General features: G+C 35.3%; 2 protein-coding genes across 3 annotated transcripts; one reads left to right on the forward strand and one right to left on the reverse strand.

Annotated features, from left to right (window-relative positions):
* Nucleotides 1-500: 500 nt before the first annotated feature.
* On the forward strand, nt 501-4,142 carry LOC117907674 (amino acid permease 6-like). Its single transcript, XM_034821299.1, has 7 exons — nt 501-823; nt 916-1,149; nt 1,328-1,421; nt 1,546-1,760; nt 1,915-2,057; nt 3,274-3,501; nt 3,598-4,142. The coding sequence occupies exons 1-7, from the start codon at nt 712-714 to the stop codon at nt 4,021-4,023; spliced, it is 1,452 nt and encodes a 483-aa protein (XP_034677190.1). The 5' UTR covers nt 501-711; the 3' UTR covers nt 4,024-4,142.
* LOC117907673 (RNA-binding KH domain-containing protein RCF3-like) lies at nt 4,005-17,685 on the reverse strand. 2 transcript variants are annotated; one of them, XM_034821298.1, is made up of 9 exons: nt 17,481-17,685; nt 15,211-15,936; nt 13,959-14,417; nt 13,581-13,835; nt 12,929-13,279; nt 12,302-12,381; nt 12,065-12,176; nt 7,597-7,754; nt 4,005-4,336 (listed from the first exon to the last, which is right to left on the reverse strand). In XM_034821298.1, exons 2-8 carry the CDS (start codon nt 15,913-15,915, stop codon nt 7,611-7,613), a joined length of 2,106 nt encoding a protein of 701 aa, XP_034677189.1. In that variant the 5' UTR covers nt 15,916-15,936; nt 17,481-17,685; the 3' UTR covers nt 4,005-4,336; nt 7,597-7,610. The 2 variants fall into 2 exon arrangements, with proteins under 2 accessions (XP_034677189.1, XP_034677188.1); XM_034821297.1 differs by lacking the exon at nt 4,005-4,336 and adding an exon at nt 4,702-7,386 and having other exon boundaries at nt 17,481-17,684.
* Nucleotides 17,686-21,822: the final 4,137 nt, after the last annotated feature.

Genomic DNA, 21,822 nt, shown 5'->3' on the forward strand with positions numbered 1-21,822 from the left:
ACAGTCGGCTAAGCTACGATATTATCAACGTTTTATTCCGAAAGACAACTCGAGGAAATTTAAAAAAAAAAACCTCTCACTCAAGAATGTCAAAACTATTTTGGTATAAGAAATTTACTAAGCCTAGAAAATGAAAGCTTTGCTCTCGATACATCGCTCTCCTATGTCGGATTTTAGAAAAAAATGAAAAAAAATAAAATCTTATGGAATAAACAGCGACTCCCTTTCTTTTATAAGAACAAACAGCTAGTAAACAAGTGTGAGGGGGCCAAACAGCTACTAAACAGCAGTCAGAATATTGTCTCAAAAATCTTTTGGTTTAAATGGATGGACCAAAAAGAAAAGGCAAACTGGGGACCATAAATTTCGACCAATACACAGTAAATCTCCCATGGCCATTAGTAGTGCAGAACCTGTCAATCATTTCCAAATTCTAACCCTATTTTACCTTTTTTAGTACATTCTCCCCCCTATATTATTGCAGCTAGCTAGGTCTCCTCTGCTTAACTTTTCTCATAGTTTCAGAAACAACTAGCTAGCTGAGAGTATCTTGACTTTGATAACTCACTAGTGATCACTACCTTCTTGTCTTGTACCCCTCTGGCCCATCACTTCTGCTAACCCCCTTGCTTAAAACCCTCTCTTCAATAGCCATTTCTAAAGCAAAACCAGAGAGAGTTAGAGGAGAGCGAGAGAGTGATTGAGCGAGCGATGGCTGGGAACTTGAACACGAATACCTTGTTCGTAGAACAAGCCCCAGAAACAATTGAGAAGGGAGATATAGGCAAGAACTTGGACGACGATGGACGCTTCAAAAGAACAGGTATGCATTTCTCTATACCTTGAGATATCTATGTTCCTTAGTCGTAGTAATATATCTTTCTTTAATTGATTTTGCCTTGTTTTGCCGTGAAGGAACACTCCTAACTGCAAGTGCCCATATCATAACTGCTGTGATTGGGTCTGGAGTGCTGTCTCTCGCATGGTCCATATCTCAGTTGGGTTGGATAGCTGGGCCAGTTGTTCTCGTGGTGTTCTCTTTCATTACCTATTTCACTTCCACTCTACTTGCCGATTGTTATAGGTCACCCGATCCAATCACTGGGAAGAGAAACTACACCTACATGGATGTTGTGAGAGCCAACTTAGGTAATAATTTGATTACTCTGTATCAAAATATGGTTCAGTTTGTCTTCTTTGAATTCCACTTACATGCTTGGGTTTCAAGACCACAAACATTTGGATGGAAAGCCACTTACTAACGGATGAAAATGCGAAACGGGTTATTTCTATATTTTTTTTTCCCCAACTGTTTTCCTTTTCTCAGGAGGTATGAAGGTTCAGCTGTGTGGGATCGCTCAATATGGAAATCTCATAGGGGTCACGATCGGATACACAATCACGGCTTCTATCAGTATGGTGTAAGTACACAATATGACCAGATGTTTTACATTTGACTTGCCTGGCCCATTCATCAATTGCTGTATAATGTTGAAATAATGAATTATTTGGTCCCAACTTTGCCCCTGTCTCATAATTAATCAGTGCCGTACGACGGTCAAACTGTTACCACAAGCACGGCCATCAGGCGAAGTGCAACCCGTCAGACTACCCTTACATGATCATCTTCGCCTGCATCCAGATCGTTCTGAGCCAAATACCAAACTTTCACAAGCTGTCATGGCTCTCTATTCTCGCAGCTGTCATGTCTTTCAGTTATGCCTCTATAGGCATCGGACTCTCCATTGCCAGGGTTGCAGGTACTGAAGGAGTACTTTATATATGATCAATTCTAATCCTGAACAATAAAACTAATACACAGAAACTTGTTTTGGTTTCATAGAGCAGTTTCAATTTTCATTTTCAATATATAAAAACTATAATATAAGTACATGGTGATGGATAAACATGAAGGAGGGGCGCATGCAAGGACAACGTTAACAGGAAGGACAGTTGGAGTGGACTTGTCAAGCTCAGAGAAGGTTTGGAGAACCTTCGAGTCCATCGGAAATATTGCTTTTGCTTACGCATACTCCACCGTCCTCGTCGAGATACAGGCAAGCATGCAAACCCTCATACTCTTTAATACCTAATATCAGTGTGTATGTTATGGACATACAGCATAATAATGGAGCATGCATGCTGGGTTGTGTCACTTGTGTGTCTTAATTTCTGGAGATTATGATGTGATGCCTTCTTGAGATGCGTGCCTGATTAAATTTTCATATGACACACGACCTACCTCACTGACTCTACTGCTGCACTCCGCATATGCTGATGTTTTTTTATTGATATGTATTCAATCGCGTGCTACATTACATACTTCTTCAGCACCCAAACCTTCATTTGGTTTTAAATTCTTTTGGTATTCATGTATTCTTAGAAAGGCTAGCCAGTAAAATAGCAACATGAATGGTTCCTAAAGTGTGTTTTGATGCTTAAAAACATGAATGATCCGTTGGATTGATATGTAATCGCCATAGAGTTTGCTGGCCCAAGGATTTTTTAAAATTTCTCTGGTAGTTTTGTGTTGATTGGAGGGCAGGATTGAAAGTTGACACACCAGAAGAAAAGGTAGCTTGAGCCCCCACCCGCGCCCCCACGCCCCCCACCCTATAATATTCCCGGTGGATAGATTAGGTCCAGATTACATCCACGTGCCCACGCTGTCATGACACAGACGCAAGACCACCAATAAAAGCTTAAGGAAATTGTCTTTATTACCGGTTCACTGGTCTCAACTGCACATAAGGAGTAATATTCCTCTTCCAACACCCGTCTAAAACTGGACCACATCCGTCTAGATTTTGGGCCATTGAACGTGTTGGCATTTCACTTTTTATCTTCCTCTATGCAGTATCAGTATGTGTATCATATAAAATATACATTTGTCAGAAACCTATTGTCACATCTTAAAGGTTGTGGATTGATTCTCGTGGACACTTTCCAGTATGTCACATTAAGAAGCCTTTCTACACTCAGACGCGTATCCAATTTCCCGGGCCCCCCCGTGGTTGCCTTCAATAAAGGCTTGAGGTATTCCAGAGTTTGGCCGCAATTTTATTACATGTAAGCCTGGGTCAGGTTAGAATCCATGGAGTATTATAGAACCTATTAGGCGCCGGGACGTTTTCTTCCATCAGGCTCAGAAATAAGACTTGACATCCATGCCATTAAGCTTATCATGCTAGCCTAACATATAAAAGTTCAGCTATATAATCGATTGTAAATTGAAACTGTGAGTGTCTATAGACTAAACCATGTGAACTGCAGGATACGCTAAAATCAAGCCCCCCGGAGAACAAAGTGATGAAGAAAGCTACTTTTGCGGGCATCTCAACCACCAGCCTATTCTATGTCCTATGCGGTTGTGTTGGTTATGCAGCGTTCGGGAATGATGCACCAGGAAATTTCCTCACCGGATTTGGTTTCTTCGAACCCTTTTGGTTAATTGACCTTGCTAATGTGTTCATCGCAATCCATCTAATTGGGGCTTACCAGGTAAAAGCTCATTAAAAAAATGTGATGGTGGGCGTTGTTGCAATTCAAATGAGGTTTGGGATTCCATCTCACATTTTTAACACGATTACCACGCAGGTTTTCTGTCAGCCTGTATTCGGATTTGTGGAGAAGTGGTGCAACAAGCGTTGGCCTGAAAGCAAATTCATCACGACAGAACACTGCATTGATGTTCCGCTATACGGCATCTACTATCTGAACCTCTTCAGGCTGGTGTGGAGAACAGTATATGTTATAGTTACAGCAGTACTAGCCATGTTATTCCCATTTTTCAATGAAGTCATGGGCTTCCTGGGGGCCGCTTCATTTTGGCCATTGACAGTATACTTCCCTATTGAGATGCACATTGCAAGAACCAAAATTCCCAAATTTTCTTTCACATGGACATGGCTGAAAATATTGAGTTGGACTTGCTTGATGGTGTCAGTTGTTGCTGCTGCTGGATCTATTCAAGGCCTGATCAAGGAAATAGAGAAATACAAGCCTTTCCAAACTCAGGAATGAGTAGTCAGTATATTCACTATATTTTTGTCCAGAAATTGAGATATTTTTAGAATATAATTATCTAGGCAGTTTGGATGTATTTTGTTTCTCAAATAGAATGGTCAGATGACCAATTTGGACTGCCGCCTTCAGGAAATCAGTCATCCTGGCATTTGGTTGTGCAGCCAGTAGTAGAGAAGCCCTTCCAGCTAAACAGGAACAACCAACCATATGTTTTAAGGATATGAGTCGCCTATCCAGTGGGACCTAAGCAGTTCAGCATTGCATCTAAGTGAAGTCCATTTATCATACAGTAGCTATCCTGTAAGTTAAGCTGGCAATGACAAAACATGAACCAAGGCTCAAGTATATACATCAATTTTATAAGATCAACAAACAGGAAAAAAGGAGTTCGTGATAGCAGATCACAATTTAAGCAGTTTCAGGAACAGTCAATTGAAATACATCAATCTAAAGCAAGTCATGTTCAATAGTCTTAGCAGGCAAAGTAAATAGACCATATATTCTCTCTGAATACTACTTCAATATCAAACAATTTATTTATTTCCAAGTCCCGGCAGTCATAAACAGATTATTTCCCAAAGCATTGAAGCACTCAGATTTTGTCATTCCTCCCATCTTTGAAGCAGGTTTAACTTGAAATGCCCTCTCATGAGTGAATTAATTCTAGTTATTTCCTTTCTTGACTTGGTTACTCTATCTACCTCAATGTCCTAATTTCAGCTGTGTTCACTTCATAAACATTTGCTTATAAGAAATATGGTTGATGGCAGAAGAAAAGCATAACCTGAGCACATGTTTTTTCCTGGCCAATCAAAAACTGATAAAAAGGAGGGTGGTTGTTTTAGGTATAGGTTGCAGGTATAAAACTGTCAATCCTTCAGGAACTTGTTCATTGTAGATGAGCTTCATCGTCTAAAATCACTCCACATGATAAAAAGAATGAAGATAAACTTTATTTTAGGAGACAGTAATAACAATTCTCTTCACAACAAAGGAGAAGCAAATCACTAATCATAGAATATGGAATGGTGAAAATTAGAAAAAAAACAAGAAAAGCAATACCGAATCAATATCTAGCCAGAGTCCAACCAGAAAAGCAATGCATAGGCCATTGACAATGCAAAACCTGAAAACAATCTTAATCGACTGCACTATTAAACATTGTCGAGAACTGCATCCATTGCAACAGTGATCATAAATACACCACCAATATTATGAAAACAAGGTCATTTAACAGAGTTGCTTAAAAGTTCATTTTGCCTTTTTTCTTTCTCCATTTTTACCAATAATCATTAAACATAGACCACTATAAATTCAAAGAAATAGTAGCTTATGTTTCCTGTCATTACTCCAACAGCATCACAAACATCAAGCAATAGAGAAAAAAAAACGCAAATCAAACATGACATATATGGCCCTTGAGGCCTGGCTAAGTGGTAAAAGGGGGTTAGGGAGGAGCTTGCTAGAGGTTCCAAGTTCAAGTCCCAAGAGGGACAAAAATATAGCTATATAAAAAATGACATATATAATCCCTATATGGTCTCCTATCAATTTCAATTTTAGCAACCATGCTACCCCCTGTAGTTATGTTATAAACTTAGTTCTCATCAGTGGTGTTCTATAGGCTTGGTAGCAGCCAATTACTAAAGTGGATACTAAAGGTTGCCATATAAGATGATATCCACATGATATAGCTAGCACATGGAAAAATACATATAAAGCACTCAAAATGAGCCCTTGAGGCCTGGCTCAAGTGGTAAAGGGTTGGGGAGGGTTTGTGAAATGGTCCAAGTTCAATTCTTAATGGAGACTAATTTCAACTTGGTTTAAGCCAACAACTAAGTAGCCTTGCCTATGAGTAATTCATAATGAAAAGAATAGGATTTTTTTCTCATGCATGTTCTTCTGTGTTGTAAGTATTTCTAGTAGCTTGAGCATTTACACAAAAGAGTACCATCTAACCAATCAATCAAATTCACACACACTAAAGACTCAACTGCTTATTGATGCAGATACATCCTCCTGGACTGATACTTCAAATCCCAGACTCTAGTATCTAGGATAGCTCGTTAGATTTAAGCACGACCATTTGAAAACACACTTTCAAAGCAAAAGTTCAATACAAACATGGAAAATGCATCACTTCTTTTTTGGAGGTGAAATTGCACTCAGCTAGTTAGCCTTTCCATATGGATTAAACAACTGCAAGGCTGTTCATAACAGAATATTTTGTCAAGTTCCTACATGTAGAAACCTCCAACATGATTCAAATTACCTCTAGTTACTCCTTAGATGGGTAGAATGGCCTTAAAAGCCACAATAAGGCCTCTTTAAGCAAGGGAAAGTACAGACTATAATGATACAGTATGGATTGCAATCCTTAAGGAGAAGGGCAAACTTAATATTATGGCAAACTAGAAAATCAAGCTTTTTGATAGGAAAGCAAAATGGCACACCAAATGGAAGAGAACAAGAAGAAAGAAACAAAAACCAACTCCCTCCCCTTACTAAGAACCCTGTTCAATCAACAAAATCTATTATAGACATTGACATCTTATCTATGCATATTCTAACCAATCTACATAAGTACACATAATATAGCTTCTGAATGAGATCAACTCCAAATCAAGTCATTAACTTTGAAGCATACCAGGCAATTCTACAATAAAAAACACAGAAAAGAGAATCAAAGCAACTCCAGTTAAAATCATTATATTCAAAGATACCAGATTATAAAGCAATAACTTCACCTAGATCACCCATTTTACCATTCTTACATTGAGTTTCAACCCATTCGTTTAACCCTGGATATTTAATTCTACTTTGTAAAATCATGTCCAAGAAGGATGATTTTGTGCATGTCCAGGCTTGCAAAGTGAAAAGAATCTCCAAATATTTAACACCAAAGCCAAATATAGTAATCAGGGAGCTTTCTGAAAGAAATTTTAGAATCAGAAGAGAGTAGATTAAACTTCAATTGGAAATCTAAGAATGCATTGCCAGAAACTAACTTTTTGAGGTCAACTTATCCAATAAAGAAAAATTTTCACAAACACATGCATGCACACATGCATGTGCATGGGCACAAGTACAGGTTGGCATTGATATAACATCTTCACAGCCCTTCATAAGTCCTCATTCAATCCAAACATTGAGGGAAAAAGGTAAAATTCGGCTTTCAATTCATGGGCACTAAAGGCACAATATTGAACACTTAAATAAGACATCCAGTAAAATTGAAGCGGAATGTCCATGAGTGGTCAGAGGAATCTGCAAAGTTTGAGACTGTCCCTAGTATTAAGTTCAGCGGTACTCACAAAACTGCAAACTAGTATTCTCTCGTTCTGCAATCGTCATAATCTGCAGTTGAGATATCAAGATTTAAAGAGCACCAATTAAGCAACAAATATTAGATTAACTCCTAGAAACTATGAGAGGGAAGAAGTAATTTCTAACAAATGCTACCGATGATAATACAAGCAAACAAAACATACACTAGTTTCTGTGCCTATTGAGTATACGAATGCATTCAGCAATGATGTACAAATACAAGAAGATGGAAAATGTTACCTCAATAAGAAATATCAAGGCGATTCCGTCTCACTTAACACAAATGCTTGAATAAGACTCTGTGCAGCATGGGTCTGCTCAGGCGTCCCAGATATTATAATCACAGTTTCTGATGCTCCAGGTTTAGGCTCAGTAATGGTAATTTTTGCATCAGAAATCTGAAATGGTATTGGTTACTTTATCATACAGGGTTTTGATCAAGCTATTGATCAATGACTATGATCATAATTATTAACCAGAATAAGGAAAAGCATGAAAGTTAGAAGTAAAACATGTTATCTCTAGGGGAATAATAATGCAATTTGTGGAGACAGGAAAAATATACATTGGAACTTGAATGAAGTTGGTCCTTCTGCTAATTTTTTTCACTAATTCCAAAGAGCATTAAAATAAAGTAAGGAAATTTCTAGAAAAGAAAAGAAGGTAAATAGAAACCATTGAACTCATTTATGTACATCTCCAAAAGATCATAGGGAAATTACTAGGAGCAGGTTTCAAATGGAAAATTTTCAACAAAAACCAGTGCATGCCAAAACTGAATAAGCAATGCTAAAATCTTATTATGGATTAATAGATTTGGTCAAGTCATAAGGTTATAGTGTTGTTTTAATTAAAAATTAATTACCAACACAATATCTTTTGAAAGTGAGATCTAGGGTTATCAGTTCTGCAAAAGTGCAATCAAAATTGAAGACCACCTCTTCAGCCTGTTCAATAGATGTTAATAATGAACTACTTGGTCAACCCATTTGATATAGATAACCATGTCTTAAGGATTAAGGATCTGATTGAAGAAAATCGTTTCCTTGTTTCTCAGCTCACAATTAATCATAGGCAGAACATGGTGAAAGCACACCACAAAAAAGGGCTTCAAAAAAGAAAAACAAGAGGTTAGAAAATGAACTGGCAAGCCTAGAATACAATATCAAGATAAGTTGAGCATCTTGTTTTTTCATCCCAAAATTGACATTTTTTTTTATAAATAAAGACTCGGATTAAAGAAAAGAGCCACCAGAAAAACAGTCCAAGGTACACAAGAAAACAAACCTCCCTTCACCAATGAAGCTCAACCAATAGAGTGCAAAATGAACCTCAACAATCTCAACAAGTACCCAACCATTCAAAAAACTTACTAAAGTCGATGGGCGCTCATCTACAAATAACTCAAACTCAAATCACAGAAAACAAACAAACTCCCTTTTTAGCTTTTGAAGAGAAAAAACATCATTGTAGAAAGCAATGGTGCTCCTGACCTTCCACACCGTTCAAAACAAACACAAAGGCTTGCCAAACCTTCTTTCACTTTTTGCCTACAAAAGAATCATGTCAACCCAACAAAGTATCTTTAACCGATGAAGAAAGCATCCAAGACACCGCAAAAAGTACAAAAATCAACTCCCATAAAACACCAATTTGCTAAAGACCAACCTCGTCTCTGAAGTTGATACAAGGTTAGAACTTTACCCCACACAATCTCCTAAGCAAAAAAACAAACTTTTGGTTGGACCCACAAAATCCAAATTCCACTCGTTGGAAAAGACCCACCCAAGTTTGGTTCCAAAACATTGTAAAGGGACTTCACTGTAAGCTTGCCACTCTGTCACTGACCAAATCAAAGAATCTTCCACATCCCTACAAACTCGTTGCCCCTGCAAAGGAGCTAGAAAACTTTCCATGCAAACCACCATCCAATCATTACAAGATCTAGAGAAATAAGGATTCCAACCCTTGCTCTCCCTTTCAACAAAAGAATTCCAAACATCTGTCACCCACACATCCTTAGAAACAAACAAAGCAAATAATGAAGGAAACAACACACACAATAGGTTATCCCCGCACCACCTATCCTTCCAAGAAAGTACCTTCCGCCCATTACCCACGGTAAAGGAACACCTAGAACTCATGATACTCCAATCCTTCCTTATTGTTTTCCACAACCCAACCCCATACCCCTCCTTTACCCCCTGAGTTTCCCACCCATACCACAAATAACTTGGGCAAGGAATGCAACAAAAGTAGGTTTGTCAACTAAGAAAAAATGAAGGATAGCACATTGACAGGAAACCTCTAGCAAATGACATGAAGGTAAGTCGTGAATCGTGTTTTTTCAACTCAAAATTAATATAAATAGACTAGAAAACACCAAAATAGGCTTGGAAAGAAAGGAAACATCGACAGTGGAAACCAGGGTTGAAAATCATACTAATCTCAACCGAGTTGTATCCACCTCAGCCATGACCAATACAAAACCGATAACTAAGTCAAAATCAATGGAGAAAATAAAAAACTATCAAAATGAAGAACTTTGGAAGGAAAGTTCAAAGCCTCAATCTCGATTTGCATCTTCATCCTTCAAACCAAAGCTTTTACATCCTCATATGGCTAATTTATCTCTAATTTAATGCCTTTGAGAGGTGTAATGGGAATTTTCAGAGAAATGGGTATCATGGAGAGATGTGAGAAATGGTTATGTTGTAGAGAAATGGATACCATGGAGAGATAAGAGAAATGGATATATTGCAGAGAAATGGGAACCATGGAGTGATGCCTCTAAGAGATGAACGAGTATTGTGCAAAGAAGATGAAAAGGGTATTTTATAGAAATGGATTTGTTGCAGAGAGATGGGAGAGGGTTCTTTATGGAAAGGGGTATTTACAAAGGAAATGGCTGTAGTGGAGGGAAATAGGAGAGGTTTTTGATTGAAATGGGAAAGAGAGGATTTTGTTTGGATTTTAAATATTTAGGTTTGTATGAAATAAATAGAATATAAATATCAATATAAAAATTTAAAATTAATGGATAGAAATATTAAAATATATATTCATTTTTTAAATTTTATTTATTTAAATGAAAATAAAATTAAAAAAAAATCTTGTTTTTTTTATAATGGTTTTATTTAGAATATATTTGATAGGAAATGATATTTATCTTTTTAAAGGTGATGCATAGTTATTTTTAATGGTTGAAAATATTTTTTTAAATTTTCAAAATATTAATTTTTTAACAAAAAAATATTTCTAAAAATAAATTCTTTTTTTACTAGTTTTATCTAATATTTAGTATGAGGTGATAAATAGAAAAGTTTTAAATCTATTCCAACATCCTTCTATCACTATATGGATTATGTTCACTCTCTATATATTTATTAATTTTTTTAGTCTATGTGATTATATTATTTTTATGATAATTTTAACAATTCTCTTAAAAATTTTGGAGTTCTTAATAACATATTCTGTGTATGGTCCGATACCAAGACTGATATCACGACTTTGAACCATGGTGAAAACCCCTAATGGTCATTATGGCCCATTATATGTCACTATGGTCAGTTATGGAACCAGAATAACTGTTACACAAACTTGGGCACCAAAATTACAGCTACTATAAAAATGTGAAGACAGCTACTACATTACATAGCAGCTCTAATTTAAATTGCAGATCGGTACTCTTTTGTGGAACATTTAGAACTATCATAAAGAAAAAAAATTCCCAAAAAGAAAGTGAAAGCTGTCAGAAACAATAAAAGAACTTTTAGAAATTCTCAAGGTTCACCACTTCTAGTGAATAACTGTGGTCAGTAGAAAATATCAAGAGTGTATTGTATATACACACTCAACTTCTGTTGAAGTAGCAACCACATGACCTCTGGGCTTCAAGTGAAGACTAAATTTAATAGGTTGGTTGAAGAAAAACTCAAAAGGCACTAATTTTGAACAGCAAGTGATACTAAATAATTCTACCTGAACAAAAGGCACAGTAGCAAATGGTGACATGAAATTGTAAATTGACAAAGTATCCAAATCTTTATGCTTATAAGAGCAAAAATTAATCCACTGTGAATATAAACCTGAGTCCACAAACACACCCACGTCTCCCACCTCCTAAAATCTCCACCATAATCCTAAATTAAAAAATAACCCAATGTTTCCCTGGCTCCACAAGGAATCAACCTTCTCTCCTTCACATCTCTACTAACCTCCTAGGAGGGCCTCTCCTAACTTTTCCCCTCATGAGCTAGGATACACAAAAAGATATTCTAACCAATTCCTAAATGGACAAGAAACCCTATTTCCATAAGTGAACGTCAAAACAGGAAATCTCTTTTACAAGAATCTCTACTCTTAAAGAATTCCAATGGAATGAGAAGTTGAACCATTATAGGAAATTGTGACATTTTCCAACAATTGAGCACATAAATATTCTCAAAGACACACAAAGATATAATAAAATATGCCTACAGAACAGCTAATGGATTGGTAAGGTGAGACACAACTCAGAAAATGTAGAAACCATATATGGTAATTTTCTAGAGAAACTTCATTCCATATGATTACTAAGAAGCAGTCAACATCTTTTCCCATAAAAAAAAAAAAAAAACGACAACCCCCTCCCCCCCCCCCCCCTTTTTTATATGCAACAAGCATATGCATCTCTATCCTAGAATAATTACCAGATCAAAGAATGTACCTGCCGGATTTGTCTCAAACATCCACCATCCTCCCCATAAATTGAAGGAACAAGAGAACGAGGAACAACAACTTCGACAGTGGTGCTTGTGATAATAGCTTGTTGGCTTCCTCTACAAAGATTAAACAAAAAAAAAAAATGAAATTATTATATATATATAGTAAGACATCAACAAACAATTTGATATCACAGTACAACAATTAAGCTAAAACCAAGAGTAAACTATGATACACTAACCCTCCAAATCCTGGTATTCTTCGTTGGGGGCCTCCTGCAAAGTCTGCCAATCCTATTGGGACACCACCTTCAATCAGGCCCTACAATCCAGTTAACACAAGCAAATTCAGGACAACTAGCATAAAGATATTGCAGAATTTTATTCTCTTACATTGATTGGAATTACTATTTTATATATATATATATATATATTGATAGGTTGATTGGGATTACTAATATTGCTTCTTCTATGTAAATTAATATTGACAGTTCCCAGCATGTTACACTAAAATGCCAAAGATGGAAAACAGAAGCCCATGAGGACTAACTCCTGTGCAGGATATCAATGCAGAAATTTTCTTTCGTTCTTTCTTTTTTTCTTAGGCAATAAGAAATTTTATTAAGATAGAGCCTACCAAAGAGGAGCACAACCCAAGCACCCAGGGATATGCAAATGGAGCCAATAGGCAAAGGAGAAAGCAACACCCCTCTAAGAGGGCCCCATATGATGAACTCTAGAGAGGAACAGGAATCATTACTTGAAAACTTTCATGACCAAAGGATTTTCATGAACACTCAGAGGAAGGTAATATAGAGAATCTGAAACAGCCTTTAAAGCATAAATTAGCACAAGTTAGGATTCGGTACCTGGTGACCCCATGGTGCAGAAGATGGCTTTCTTTCAGGAATATGAGGGGGGATGCCCAGCCTGTGGATGCTGTGCATAAATGGAGCTCGATCATCATGGGGATGAAAACCACCATGTGGATGCAGGACACCAACAGCATCAAACTTATGAAAGGATGGACCTAAATTAGAATACATCCCAGGAGGTGAAAATTCCCTCCTTGCCAAATATGGAGGAAAAGGCGGTACTTGATCTGTAAAAGCAGGATTAGATGGATGGTTGACAGAAAATGCATCACGGAAGTGATGATGCCGCAACCTAGTGGTTATCTGCAAAAGCGCCTCTTGAACTGCTTCAAATTCTCCATTTATCTGTCAGAAAATATTCATCTTAAGTTCAAAACACCAAGCAAAACAAGGTTAAAAAGGTTAGGGTTGATTATAAATGAGAAAGTAGGAGATATCCATATGCATGCAAGAATACCGTCTTAATTCACATGGTCAAAGCAAGACAAAAACTGAAATTTATTATAACAAAATGGAAAAGATTTTGACAAGCCAGATGATAACATAAAAAAAAGGACATAAACTTGGTAGAAGTGATAACCGATTGTTCAACACTGTCATACTGAAAAAATCAGTAGTTAGAACATAAATAAACATAGAAGCACACCTGAACTACTTCTTCATTTTCTGAAGCGCACTTTGGAATCTGATCCTTCCCCAATATACGTATATGAGCCCCAGATAATTTCCTCATTTCAGCTATGATGGCACCACCCTTCCCTAGGAGGCAACCAATTTGAGTGGAAGACACAAGTAGCCTTGCTATCACAGTCTTCTCCTTGCTATCAGGTATAGCCCTGACTATCCTGCTCTGCACACGGAGAACTGCATCTTGGGCTGGAGATATCCTATCATCTGGGTGCTGAAATTAGTTGAATTTTTCATCAGCGTGGATAAATTTTGGCCTCATACTGCAACTAAAATGTGACTGAAAGAAAATGCTAAAAATGAAACTTAGCACATCCAAAGTAAAATAAAACTGTACCGCTGAACCAGAAATGAAAATGACCCGGTCCTCTGAATCAGGAACACCATCCAAAACTTTGATCTCACAGCCTGTCTCATTCTGAAGGTTCTTAATTATGGTTCCTCCCTTTCCAATTATACCTCCCACCCTCTCATCATGACACAATAACCTGAAGGTCAGAATATCCTGAGGTTTCATCCGACCAGGCATGCCACTTTCATGAAATTTATGAAGTTGGGGAGTATTTGAGTGATAATCGGTATCACGAACCCCAGCAGCATAAGGTGCACCTTGTGCAGGGAAAGAGTAGTTTGGCGGTGGCTGTGCTTCAGACCTAGGAAGAGGAGGACCAAATAAATGAGATGATGACCCAGTAGGATTGGTAGAAACTATATCATAGTCCCGAGGTGGATTCTCCAGAAGTTGTTGAGAAATAGATTGAAGAGCTTGTTTACATGCATCCAATTCCCCGGTGATCTGTGATTGATTTTGAAATAGAATGGTTAAATAAAAAATTACACAGAAAGAAAGGTATGAAAAACATGAAGAAAAAAATTTCAAAAAATTTAAGCAAAAAAAGGATACTTGTGAAGAACATGAAACAAAAAAATGGCCCCCTTATGTATATTTTGGTCAGTTTGGAAGGAAAGAAATTCGTTGGCTTTTGGGAATGAGGTGTTGTCAATCCAAAGGTTGAAACATTCTTTTGTATGTAATTTGTGGTCATGGGTGAGGATGTTTATAGTTTTGAGCCCACGGTCTCTGGTTAGCTTTTTTGAGTGGCTAGGCTTTTGTTATAGGTAGGGGTTTCGGCTCACTTCCTTGGTTTAGAGTCGAGGGGCTGCTTTTGTATACTCTTTGTATACCTAGAGGACACTAGTTTGGTGTTTCCTCTTTCTTTTTAATATACTTCTCTTTACTTATCAAAAATAAATAAATAAATAAAATAAACTCACAGGTGTAACTGGTATCAAATATAGAATTAAGGATCAGTTTTGTTAGAGATATACCAACAACTAGGTGTCTTTTAAGAACTAGGCACTGAACCAATGATGAGGCAAGGCATTCAACAAATTTCAAGTGTCAAACCAAGAGAGTGAATGCTAGGATAGGTGCAAATTTGCAGATTAAATAGCAGTGGGATCAAACTGCCAAAATAACATTCCATGTCATGAAAATCATGACTCCATATTATAATAGGTTTAGACAATATGTATTTTTTGAGTTCAGGGATCTTGAAAGAGAAAATAAAATTATCAACAGAAGTTACCTGAACCAGTTCATCAGAAGGTGATGCACATAGAGGAAGCTTGTCCCTAGGAAGAATGCGAATCTGTGCCCCACTTTCAGCTGACATTTGCTTGATGACACTGCCACCCTTTCCCAGAAGACAGCCCACTTGACTAGAAAGCACAAGTAACCTTACAACAAAAGTAGAAGACTTATTACTATCTTCATCCCCTCCATTTGTCTCTGATTCTCCTTCTGCCATTCTTTCAAAAACAAGTAAAAGAGCTTTCTGCACAGATGAAATTCCCTTTTCAACTTGTGAATCTTCCACAGGAACGGATTCTTTATCTTCATCATTCTCACCAGGTTCCTTTGTATCACTAACTTCTTCAGCTGCCTTAGTGTCCTCACCATCTTCTTTGCTCTGCTCATTGTCAGCTTCTGTGTCTTTATCAGAACCAGTGATAAGTACCACTCTCTCATCACATCCGGACACAGTTTCCTCAACCCTTACCTTTACACCAGTTTCTTGACGTATTTGTGAAATTATGGTGCCACCTTTCCCAATGACACTACCAGTTTTAGAAGCAGGGCAGAGTACACGAAAAACAACGGTACCAGGAGAGATTTTCAACAATTGATTTTGTGAATAAAAACCTCCTGACTTTTGCCATTTCCCTTTCCCATTAGAATCAGTAAGGCTCCGCTCATATGATCTCTTAGAAGGCGTCAATGAAAACGACATGTTTATTAAATATTGGAAAATCTGCACCAGTTAAATGTACACAGAATTAAGAAGTTAAATACTAATTTGAATTTTAAAGTGGAAACCATTCATGATCAAGCTATGATATAACAAACATTTCTCATAAGAACATTTTGGCGACATAAGTCAAAGATCTAAATTTTCTCTTTCTGTTCTAAAAAGTAGTAACAGCCATAAAATTGAAGGAATCCCCAGGATCAGAATGTTAAAACTATTGGACCATAGAAAAACTTAAATGGTTGAATGTCATTGGTAATAACCAACATGGTTTAAATGGATTCCAAGATTTATCAAATGTATCAAATCTGATCTACCTATGGGGAAATTAACCTTACTAAATAAGATGCCAACATCTTTGCTTTCTTTTTTTATTTCTTTTCCTGTTTTTGGAATGGGGTCGAGACCATATATATCAGATTATGGGCTACTAATTTCATCCATTTCATACATTTCATTATGATGTCCATCCTCCAACAAACCAAACGCAACAACAACACCCACCCACCCCCTCTCTCTCTCCCCCCTTCTTTCCTTCTCTTTGATGATCCATCAATTTGATTCTCGCATCAAAATGACTCTTCATCAAAGTTGCAACCAATCAAAACTTCTTAGGCTTTTCCAGCCCCATCTAATTACTGTACAAATCCGTTGCATCCGAACAAATTGATAAACAAGGCCTCAAACAAAGTGTCACATCCCCTCAGGATGAATTCAGGTGAAAGAAGCTGCTCTATAAAACATTGAAATATGGCCAACCAACAAGGATAACCTAAGTCTGCATGCGCTTCATGAGGAAGGTAACAACCTCTCTACATTGCCTTATATGCATGTGATGCTGTGATATCGCTTGAACCACCCAAAAGAAAGGGGGTCGAGGACCACACACCAACTCCCAACAGGCACTCCAATAATGGGTGCAGGATTCAACCATCCATGTTATCATCATATTATGAAAATACCAAAGGATTCAAAACGTAAGGTGCACGCAAAGGCACACACCGGCATGCTTGTAATAGTATATAAATCATACAAGACTGATATAACAAATTTTGATCTTACCATAAAATTGCAATCATAACTGAACCCATCAAAGACTGAAAGATGACTGCAATGACATCCGGACGATAAAATAAAGACAATTAACGATAATACACAAGCAACCTAATCTCACAATCACGTGACTTCATCAGGGTAGCAATCGCTTCCTAAATGTAATTTCGGCTATCATAACAAAAATGAGCTTTGAGAATGAAAAACAAAGGAAAAAGAAAATGTCGCGGCGATCAAACAAAGTCGATTGGGTGCCCAAGAAAATGGAGGGAATAAACGAAATTAAATTTAGGAATCTTGCATTTTTCACTACTTGGCGAGGCGGAAAACGAAAATATCCGATCACTCGTCTCTAACGAAATCATCTGACAAATTCAGGCGGGGTCATATTCTCTTTACGAAAGAAAAATATAACATATTCTCCGATTTTCTCAACGACCAAACAGAGGGTAAAGTCGCACTCCGAATAAACTAGAAAGATTTGAGATACTCACAGTGTTCGAGAGTTTGAGAGAATGAAGAGATTGAGTCGATTTATTGGATTTAAATGCTACTTGTGACCTCCTCCAAAGGAAGTAACTGTATTCAAAACCATGGAAGCTTCCTTACTTTCGACCCACATCCACAATCCACAACCCACAACAAAATCAAACTGCTGAAAAATGCCCCTGCGATTAGGTTTTTATAGTGATTCTATTTTCGAATGTGCAGCGGACCGGGACGGTTTACGACTCACATGGACCGGTTCCGCGGTTCACGCGAGACGGAAAGACCACGCCACGCCTCGTTTATAGAAAATGTTCCACGCAGAGTAAAATGGGGAAATATTTCACCTTTTCTCTTCTTACCGTATTGAAATTGTTAGTTTCCATTTTTTTTAATGAATAAATTTTACAAGGAAACTCTATTCTGCCAAGGATGGTCATGGAGTCCTTTTTTTGGGTACCCATCATGTCCCAACCTTAATAGAAAGGATTTAAAATTTAAACAAACAAGTTAGAGATGAGTTTTGAATTTTTTTTAAATCTAGGACTACTGGTTCAAGTTTTTTTTTTGTCTCATTCTACCATATCGATTATATATAAAACTTATTTTAAAAATTAATTAATGTTATTAAAATAAATTTAAAAAAAAAATTCAAAGAAAGTTAAATGGAGCATGGCAAGGTAGAGCAGGTATGGAAAATTCGTATAGTTGTCTGGTCCCGCCTCACCTTATTTAAATTTTTTTAATAAAATAAAAATAAAAATTATTTTGAATAAACGGGGCTAGGTTGGCATGGGACGATCCTTCTCAAACTCACCCCATCATCCTAATTTTATATTGTACTCAATTTTAATTACCAAAAAATAGAAAAGAAAAATGAGATCTAAGTATAAAATATTGTAGATCTATCAAAATAAAATAAAACTTATTATAAGATCTTACACCCTTTTTTAATATATGATACTAAAAAACAATTTTTAATACTATAAAAAAATCCATTTTATAAATATAAAAGATTCTAAGTGATTAGATGATATTTCAAAGCTTTTAAAGGTTTTTCTTTTTTTTTTTTTTTACAATAAAAATCATAAAATTTGGAAAGTACTTACCAACTTTCTCGAGGGTGGATCACTAGTGAATTTTTTTTTTTTAATATTTAATGGTAAATTTTAAATTAATATAATTAAAAATTCAATGAAAATTTAGATCTTATAATTATCATTATTGATAATAATTTTATATCATGTTAATAATTAAAACATATGTCTCATATGTTCTTTTAGTTTTCTTTTTATATCTAATAGTTAATTTTTCGTTCGTATGATTGAAAATTCAATAACCCATTAACCCTAACTTCCCAATCATTCTTTCTCTCCCCTTCTTATTTCTTCTTTCCCTTCCTTTCTCATTTTCATCTTCTATTTTTTTATTTTTTTTTTAGTGGTGGAGCTAGGAATGTGCTTTAAGAGGGGGCACAAATAGAATAATTATTTTAAGGGAAGGAACAATGACATATACTATAGTAGAAAACAATTTTTCCCTTTAAACATAAGGTTAAGAGTTCAAAACCCCTATTGCAATTTTTTTAAATGAGGGGGATGTGCCCTTTCTGGTCCTTAACTAGATCCATCAATGATAGTCATTGCGTGTTTTTTTTAGGGGTGACATGTGCTCCTCCTGGTTCTTAGTTGGCTCTGTTAGTGATAGTTATGAGGTGTTTTTGTCATTTTAAGGGAGGGCATGTGCCTCTCTTGATTCTTAGTTGGTTTCGTTATTGATGGTCATTGACTAGCAGCATGATGACTCTTCTTTTTTCATTTTTTTCATTGGTAACAATATAACATAAGTGTTTTTTTCTCTATTTAATCAAATTAAAAACAAAGTAAAAAAAATTATATAAAAATATAAAATATTTTGTACAAAAACTATAAATTTATATTGTATCTTTCAAATTTACTTTAAAATTTTTAAATTACAAATAGTAAACATTTTTTTTTTGTATCTAACTTTTTTTAAAACAACTTTTAAAGTTATGATTTCTTAATTGCAGATCTCTAATAATTATTTATATTTTATATAAAAGGTTTCTAAAATTTTCTTATTTTCAAAATATAACACATGAATAATTATTTAATTTTCAAGTAAAGAGATTCAGAGTCTTTTACCTACCTGAAATAAAACTCACAATTTCATACAATTAATGCAATCATATCCTTTTTACACAACCACAATTTCCTAGTGCTAATGCAATGATATATTTTTTACTCATGGTGGTCATTTACTATCATCTTCAAATTTCATCTATCATCTACAATACCATTCTAAATAAAAAAGTTATTAAGCTAAATTCACTCACCTTCCTTTGTATTTTGACTAAATACACTTAATTTTATTAGTTTGAAATTTTGTCAAATATTTGCTTTATTTTGAGTTATAAAGGAGGTTAGTAAAAATAACAAATAAAAATATATAAGGAAGATATTTAATAAAATTTCAAACTAATAGAGTTATGTGTATTTAACTAGAATATTAGAAGAGGTGAATAAAAGTAATCCAAATTTTATTTAACAATATCTATCTTTATTCGGTTGTTCGTATAATGTCCTTAAAAAAATGACATGATGTAATAATAAATAAAATTTATTAATATTTATATTATGATTTCGATTCTCCTTTGTCTATCTCATTTATGCATTACATATATTGACCATTCAAGTTTGGCATTTATTGCATTGTACATGATTTAAATGCATTAAGAGTAATACAAAATATTTAAATCATGAGTTCCTTACAAGTAAATAATTAATTCATAACTGGTTTATGGATTTAAGTAATTCATTTGAATTTGCAGTGTTTTGTCTTCTAATTAGAAGAATGATTAGTCTTAGCTTTCGAGATAAGTTTCCTATGATGAGTACTATAATGTATATGGTTGCACATTTTATAAGATCTACAATAAATCATAATATTGATTTTAGGATAGTCATGATTTACCAAACTATTATATTGCATAAACTCTCAACCGTGATAGGATATTAAACTTTTGTTGAAATTATCAAAAAACTTTGACTCATGAATGAGATCCTAAGGTAGTTATATATTCCCTATGAATTAAGTCTATTGATGAGGTTGTGACAATGAGTAATTTCAATGGAGGCACCATGATATCATCTCATGGGATTAAGACAGTGTTTTTTCCTCAAGTGATCCCAAGAACATGTGTTCATGGAATATGTAGTTGCAGTAATTTTTTTAGTAGAATTCGACTTATGTTTTTGTGAATTATAATATGTTAGTTGATCACATTAGAGAATAATATATAATTCAATGATTGAAGATGTTAGATTGAGAGGTTGATAACATATATCCCATTAGATTATAAACATTAGTTCATGAGAAGGTTGCATGTAGTGGCTTAGGTTACAAATTCAAGTTGTGTTTTGTTGTAATCTCATAGGATATCGTAGTGCAATTTATTTTGTATTGTGAGAAGTTAAGTCAACTTTAAAATTAGATTTGAAGGGAGTCAATATTTTTCTATGGGTCATAGTGGTCCTCGTTTAAACTCCCAATTCATGGTGACACGAGTTTAAGAGTATTTTTTTATGTTTTAATTCATATGTGTCCATAAGGACATGTTGATAAAAATAAAAAAGTTGCACTAGGTTTATATGAAAGGTCTTTCTAAATTGGGCTAATTCATTAGTTGAAGTGTAACGAGACTAATTAATTAATTCAAACCCAAGTGGGTTAGATCAAGTGACTCAAATCTAATTTAGGTTTAAGTCACTTAAGTTCGTAAGAAAGCTTATATAAACCCTCTTTTAAGGGTTTAAAGTTTTAGTTTATGTTATTTACTTTGAAATTCCAAAAAAAAACTTTAACCTCCCTTTCTAAAGAAATAACTACCTTTTTTAGTGCCTATATCTAGAAGAAACAGTGATCAGGCAAAAAGTTACTTAATTGGTGAGACCTACAATTTATTCTACACAACTTCAACGAATTGTAATTGATCTAAAAACATCCATATCACAAGTATGATCTTCATTGTCTCTAAACTTATGGTTTTTATTTTCATATCTTCTCACTACAATTAAATCTAGAGAGTCATAGGACTAGTAATATGTATCATAAGCAATGTAGGATTGGAAATTGAGATATCCAAGGATTCCCTACATTAGCATCATCTACGACATTGTCTCATATAAAATTTCATTTACCATTATCACTCATCAACATCGGGTTTATTTCCTATTTTAATTTTTAATTTTTTAATTTTCTTAAAAGAAATTTCATTTACTGAATGAATTAAATCGACTTTAAGTTATTAAAGTATAACCTATCACCTTA

The sequence above is a fragment of the Vitis riparia genome, chromosome 18, assembly GCF_004353265.1.
Source record: "Vitis riparia cultivar Riparia Gloire de Montpellier isolate 1030 chromosome 18, EGFV_Vit.rip_1.0, whole genome shotgun sequence".
NCBI lineage: Eukaryota > Viridiplantae > Streptophyta > Magnoliopsida > Vitales > Vitaceae > Vitis > Vitis riparia.

What these genes read in the sequence shown, in the direction of transcription:
- LOC117907673 (XM_034821298.1), bottom strand. Translation starts at nt 15,915, where the DNA reads ATGTCGTTTTCATTGACGCCTTCTAAGAGATCATATGAGCGGAGCCTT. An exon ending in AGAATACCAGGATTTGGAGG is followed by an intron (nt 12,177 to 12,301) that starts GTTAGTGTATCA and finishes TAATCTTTGTAG; the next exon opens with AGGAAGCCAACAAGCTATTA. An exon ending in GTTTGAGACAAATCCGGCAG is followed by an intron (nt 7,755 to 12,064) that starts GTACATTCTTTG and finishes ATACCATTTCAG; the next exon opens with ATTTCTGATGCAAAAATTAC.
- LOC117907674 (XM_034821299.1), top strand. Translation starts at nt 712, where the DNA reads ATGGCTGGGAACTTGAACACGAATACCTTGTTCGTAGAACAAGCCCCA. An exon ending in ACGGCTTCTATCAGTATGGT is followed by an intron (nt 1,422 to 1,545) that starts GTAAGTACACAA and finishes ATAATTAATCAG; the next exon opens with TGCCGTACGACGGTCAAACT. An exon ending in ATCTAATTGGGGCTTACCAG is followed by an intron (nt 3,502 to 3,597) that starts GTAAAAGCTCAT and finishes ATTACCACGCAG; the next exon opens with GTTTTCTGTCAGCCTGTATT.